General features: G+C 39.4%; 1 protein-coding gene across 2 annotated transcripts in view; it reads right to left on the bottom strand.

Annotated features, from left to right (window-relative positions):
• Positions 1-3,336: 3,336 nt before the first annotated feature.
• Positions 3,337-6,000, bottom strand: part of LOC306854097 (bromodomain and WD repeat-containing protein 3-like) — a 32,886-nt gene continuing 30,222 nt past the window's right edge. For both annotated transcript variants that reach the window (XM_079391914.1, XM_079391915.1), the window contains one exon: positions 3,337-5,870. In XM_079391914.1, the coding sequence (XP_079248040.1) occupies positions 4,441-5,870 (1,430 nt within the window). In that variant the 3' untranslated portion in view covers positions 3,337-4,440. The remainder of the gene's footprint in view (positions 5,871-6,000) is intronic.

Below are 6,000 nucleotides of genomic sequence, written 5' to 3'. Positions count from 1 at the left end.
TAATATCAGTAATACGCAGCATGCACGATACAAGGAAATGATCAGTAACATCACTTTGAGGTACGATATCTATATCGGTAAGATCAATTCCATGCGATATAATTAAATCTAGCGTATTATTAAAATGATGAGTGGGCCCGGTGACGTTTTGCTTGACTCCAAAAGAGTTTATTAGGTCTGTGTAAACAAGTCCTAACGTGTCATTTGTATTATCAACGTGAATGTTAAAATCTCCGACAATTAGCAGTTTATCAACATTAACCAATAGATCTGAGAGGAAATCTGCAAATTCTTTTAGGAAATCTGTATATGGCCCTGGCGGTCTATACACAGTAGCCAGAGCAAGAGATAGGAGAGATTTCTTTTGCATATCTAACAGTGTGACATTAAGCAGACGTATTTTGAATGAGTTAAACCTCCTGTATCCTGTTTTCTGAGTAACATTAAGAATATCACTATATATTGTTGCCACACCTCCACCACGACCAGTCTGACGGGGCTCATGTTTATAACAGTAGCTCGGTGGAGTAGACTCATTTAGACCAAAATATTCATTTGGTTTCAGCCAGGTTTCAGTCAGGCAGAGTACATCAAAATTATTATCTGTGATCATTTAATTTACAATAACTGCTTTGGGTGCCAGTGATCTAATGTTTAGGAGCCCAAGCTTTTAAAATAGTTTTTGTTCATTTATTTTGCGTTTTTCTGGTTTAATCACGATCAGATTTTTTCTAGATCCTGCATTAAATTTATATTTTGACCTCGCTATTCGGGGAACAGACACAGTCTGTATAGATTGGACAACGCAAGTACTTCTATAATTTATGTGGGTAGAATAAAAGTCATCATAGTTATTTGAGAATTGGCTTACTAGTCAGATGGAGCGTAGCGTCCTGGAGATGTTGTCCGACAGGAGTTCCGCTCCGACTCTGCTGGGGTGCAGGCCATCAGCACGGAAAAGCCTAGGACGCTCCCAGAAAAAATTCCAATTATTAACAAAGAGCAGTTTCTTTTCTTTATACAATAAGTGACTGACTCTGTTAGAAATCTTATAATGGACCATGTTTGGATCTTCCAACCGGACAATACTCCAAACACAAACCTCAAAAACAACACAAAATGGGTCACTGAGCACAGAACCAAGCTTCTGTTGGCCATTCCAGTCCTCTGACCTGAACCCTGTAGAAAATGAGTGAGGTGAACTGAAGAGAAGGAGCACCGTCATGGAGCTGTGAATCTAAAGGATCTGGAGTGATTCTGGATGAAGGAATGGTCTCTGATCTCTTGTCAGGTGTTCTCTAACCTCATCAGACATTATAGGAGAACATTTAGAGCTGTTAAACTGGCAAATGGAGGTTTCAAAAAGTATTGAATAAAAGGCTGCCGTTAATTGTGGCCAATGTGCATTAGAGAAAAACATTTATTTCATAATATTTCATAATTTGCTATGGAGCCCCCTCAAAATCATGCTCCAAATCATCGCTGGGGCCCCTATGCACTTGGCCAAAAATCTCTACGGCACATTTCCGATAAAATCAAATGACGTCACCTTTATCTCTATAGAGCTTTATACAGTAGGCCCTACTGATTATTTCAAAGATATTAAATAATAATGCAATTAAATAATATACAAATAAAATGTATGAATAAAAAATTATATTTCAATTATGCAAACAGAATTCAATTCCGCTGTCAAACAGCTCAGAAACTGAGTGTATTTACTCTAAGGACCGATAGACCAATTTGTTTGCAGAGGCTACCCTGATAGCAAGCAACCACTGAATCAATATTACAAATAGTTGATGGCATTGAATCAAAGTCACCTTTGCACTCACAATTAATGTTGAAAAATTGTTGAACTTTTAACAAACCACCATTTTTGTGATCAGTGTTTGCTTTAGTTTGGCTCTTGACTCTTTGTACTTTGATAAGTTTTCATTGTCACTTGTAACAATGTGCTAAAATACATTTGAGGCAATGAAAACTAAGATCCATTGGGATCAGGTGATGGTGACTGTAATCATTATGAGGTTATTAATATAATTGCTCACAAGTGTGTTGTGTTTTTTATGTGTGAACAATGTGTGCTACTACAGTGTGAGATTAAACCAGTCATACGGCTATCATACTTCTATGAATTAACATACACAGATAATTAATTATCTGAATTAGTTTGATGGTTGTCACCATTGTTGAGGTTTGTATGATGAGTGTTGACGTCTAAATCTTTCTGTATATTTTGCCACAGTATCTTTGCATTTGTGAAACAGAACATTTACATCAGTAATGAAAGATCAACATTTTAGTATTACTTTACTTTTCTCGATGGGTATCAAGCTGTAATAACCTACTCTAATACGTCTCTTTCGTTATTAATGCACAAGTGTTTATATTGAAACACTATTAGTGAGCACTGACAGAGAATCAGCTTGTGATTGTTTTGTTCACAATAATGGTAGTTTGTTGAAATTTCTAAATATTTTCAACATTAATTGAGGGTGCAAAAGTTAAAGACAGCTTAGTGTTGCTTCAGTTCTGTCCAATATGTAAAGTTCATCAATTATGAAATGAGTTCAGTTGGGCAAAATAGCATTGTTTACTAGTATGAAGCCTTAGTTAAAAGAACGGTTAGCGCATTTGTTTGTAAGGCAACAACCTCGACAGCTGTGCTGAATTAATGCTCAGTGTTTGCCATGTGCCATCACTTAAGCATACTACTCTGAAATATTTGTTGCTTATTGTATACCGTTTCACACACTATTTAAAGAAATGCACTGTGTACTGGGCAGTAAGCAAGTACGCCATTTTGAACACAGCCTCTGTGATTCTAAAGTACAGTGAATATCAACGCATTCATCCGCACTGAGAGCCCTGCACGTGCACAACCCACGTTAAAAACATTAAAAATAATTCTGCAAAAACTGCAATTGCAGGTTTCAAACAGAGATGGCGACAAAGAGGCAAAACTTATGGACTACAGCTTTAAATAAAAATTGTCAGGTTTTTCCCTTCCTCTTGGATCCTAATCATTATATCCATGAATAAGTGACCTTATCCTGAGCTTCAGGTGGCATGTGTAAACAGCTACCCTATAAGCACTTTTACATTTTTGAAAAAGTAGACTTTTAAAAGAGCTTTTAGTACCTTCAGTATTATTGATTCACATGCATCTGCCACATGCTCGCACCCGGAACAATTACAAATCAAATTACATTTAGGCCTATGTAAGTTAAAAAAAACTGATCAATTATAACTGGTAAAAGAAATGTGAGATTTGTCTTTGATTTGTCCTGTATCAGCTTATTTCTCAAGCAAACGAGTTAAGAAAAACAATTTCCAATCCCAACCTGAAACAGTACTTTATTCATAGGAAGTCCTCCCTCTCTCACTTAAGCAGCCATATCATCCTCAGTGAAACGTGTATTGAAGAAGCTCTTATGAAAAAGACATCAAGCAAAATGCGAAATAACAACTGCATTACATAAACGGCGATGCACAATTCAAAGACTGCATACAAAAGTTAATTGCTGTTCATAAGTTAAGTCTGAAAAGGAATTAATACTGAAAGTATGCAACACAGATCCCTAAAACGTCTTCCCAATATGAGAAATCTCAGTACTTTGCTGAAAGTACTCGTTTGATTTACTGTACTTGGCAAACAGGTACCAATTAATAGTTCATGGCAATTCATCTCATTTGAATACAAAAAAAAAAATAAGTAATGCTTGACAAAAGAATTTAAATATACAATGCTTTGCTACAAACCGACTCTCAAAAACCTGGAAATATGGTCAAAGAAAACCAACGAAAGAGGAACCAAAAGGTTGACAGATGACAGGAAGAAATACATTTGTACATTTTGACTCAACGATCCCTTTAACAGTGACAATACAGAATTTGTATGTCACAGTCCAAGACGACTTGTTCGTTTTCATAAAGTGTTTTTGGACCTAAATGCTCATGTCGAAAATGACACTAGAATCTTAAGAGCTAAGAGCTGAAACAAGAAACAAATGCAAGTTTGAGAATATGGTAAACGTAGTTGACCCCTGAGTTTCTAATGCAGAACTAGTGTATAAAATACCTCATTACAGTGTGCCTTTTAGTGCAAGCCAGCAAATCTGCTCGATTAAACCGGAGGTATATTAGGATAGCACCCAAGCAAACAATGCTTCTCTATGCAGTCTTTCCTGTTGGCCGAATCACAGAGTGGGGCAGGTTTGAATAGCCAAACCAGTAGATCAAATACATCTCATTTAGAATTCATTTCTGATTTTTATTAATTTTTTTTCATAGAAAACATAAATATCCCTGAATGAAACAGATTCACAGTATATTGAGGACTCCAGTGCTACTACAATTGTTTTTATGTTGGGACAATCAAGTGTGTCTTCAAGGTCTCCAGTTAGTGTCTCTTGCATGGCTCAACTGTCAAGTCCTTCATTCGCTGTCTTGGTAATTCACAGTCCGTTTGCCTCGGTTTCTGGTCCGGATGCGTGTAGCCCGTCGAGGGTTCCCATACGACACGTCGCTATCCTCATCGGAAACACCCCTCTGGTGTTTCCTGGACTGTGCGGTTCCTCGGCCGCGGTCCCTTAGCCTTCTCTTTGGACTGCTCTGTGAACAAGAGCTGGCATCTGACTCAGACTCCCCAGACTCTTTGCTCTCAGAGTCGCTTCCATCACCATCATTGCTGGCATCCTCGTTGCTTCCTTCGTCGCTTTCGCTTTGCTTCCGTCGTTGCCGGGTCGCCTTGGGAAGCTTCTCCTGAGACCGTCGCTCCCGACCATTCTCAGATTTGCACCTAGTTTCGGAGTCACTCTCGGAGTCCGTCGAGCCCCTTAAGCGCTTGTAGCGTTTCGCATGCTTTCTTTGAGGTGTCATCCCCTCGTTTTCATCACTGGTCCTACTACTTTTGTTGTCTGCGTCTTCAGACTCAGAGGAGCAACCACGTTTTCTTTTGGAGTTACCACCTGATGGCTTTCTTGCCCGGGAGTTGGCCCGCTCCTTGCTCTTTCCATTCTTCGATTGCATCTCCATCTCAGGACTGAATTCTTCATCCGACTCCTCCATAATGTAGCTCTTCTTGGGAAGAGTTCTAAGAGAGATTCCTTTGAAAGAAACTTTAAGGCAAGGCCTCCTCCTCGGATGTGCCTTCTTGTCCGATGCGTCGCTCTTCTTCCATTCATCAGAGGAAGTATCCTCCTTTTTCCTCTGTCTTCGGTCTACCTCCTCTTCACTTTGCGAACTGGAGGGCTCCGACATTGCCTCAAGCTTCTTTTTGCGAACGTTGGACGCACACTTTCTGTTTCTGAGCAACCTTCTTTCTTCATCACTTTGATTTTCTTCGTCTTCTGATTTAATTCTCTTCCTGCGAGCAACAGATTTTTCTGAAACATCATTGAGCTCCTCGGAGTCCTGGGTGGTTGATATTAATGCGTCTGTGGTTGAGGTTTTTTTGCGGGTAACTTGCCGTTTTGTGGCAGAAGCTTGTTCTTGGCTTTCTGATGGTGCTTTACTCCTCTTCAGCTCTTTTGCATCCACCTTCCTTCCATTTTGATAAGGGTGCTTTTGAGTTTTGGGCACCTCAACATCCTCATCAGAACTCCTTTCAGAATCCTGCTTGCTTGGCCGTTTTTTCTGACGTTGGTCTCTGGAGCAATTCTCTTCTTCAGCATCAGTGTCATTCATTTTTTTTATTTTAGTGACAGCGGCTTTTGCGGTCTTCCTGGTGGACTTCCGCCTGACAACGAGATCCTCATCTGACTCCCCGTTCACACTTTCATTCTGACTCTCCCCGTCATCTGTGTTGTCCTCACTTTCCACTCGTTGCCGTTTGGTGCCATGTCCATTAATGAAAGGAGACGTTTCTAAAATTAGAAATACAGAAATGCACCTTTCTTTAGTGTCAGTGACCCATTAATGTTTAATGTTAAAGGCCCATACTTCATTTTGTAGAGGAACTGACTGGATTGTGCAAAGGAGGTTGTCCTAGCAATC

The sequence above is a fragment of the Barbus barbus genome, assembly GCF_936440315.1.
Source record: "Barbus barbus genome assembly, chromosome: 34".
Taxonomy (NCBI): Eukaryota; Metazoa; Chordata; class Actinopteri; order Cypriniformes; family Cyprinidae; genus Barbus; species Barbus barbus.
Note: the sequence above shows the minus strand (reverse complement) of the source record. Positions and strands in the feature narration are given on the sequence as shown.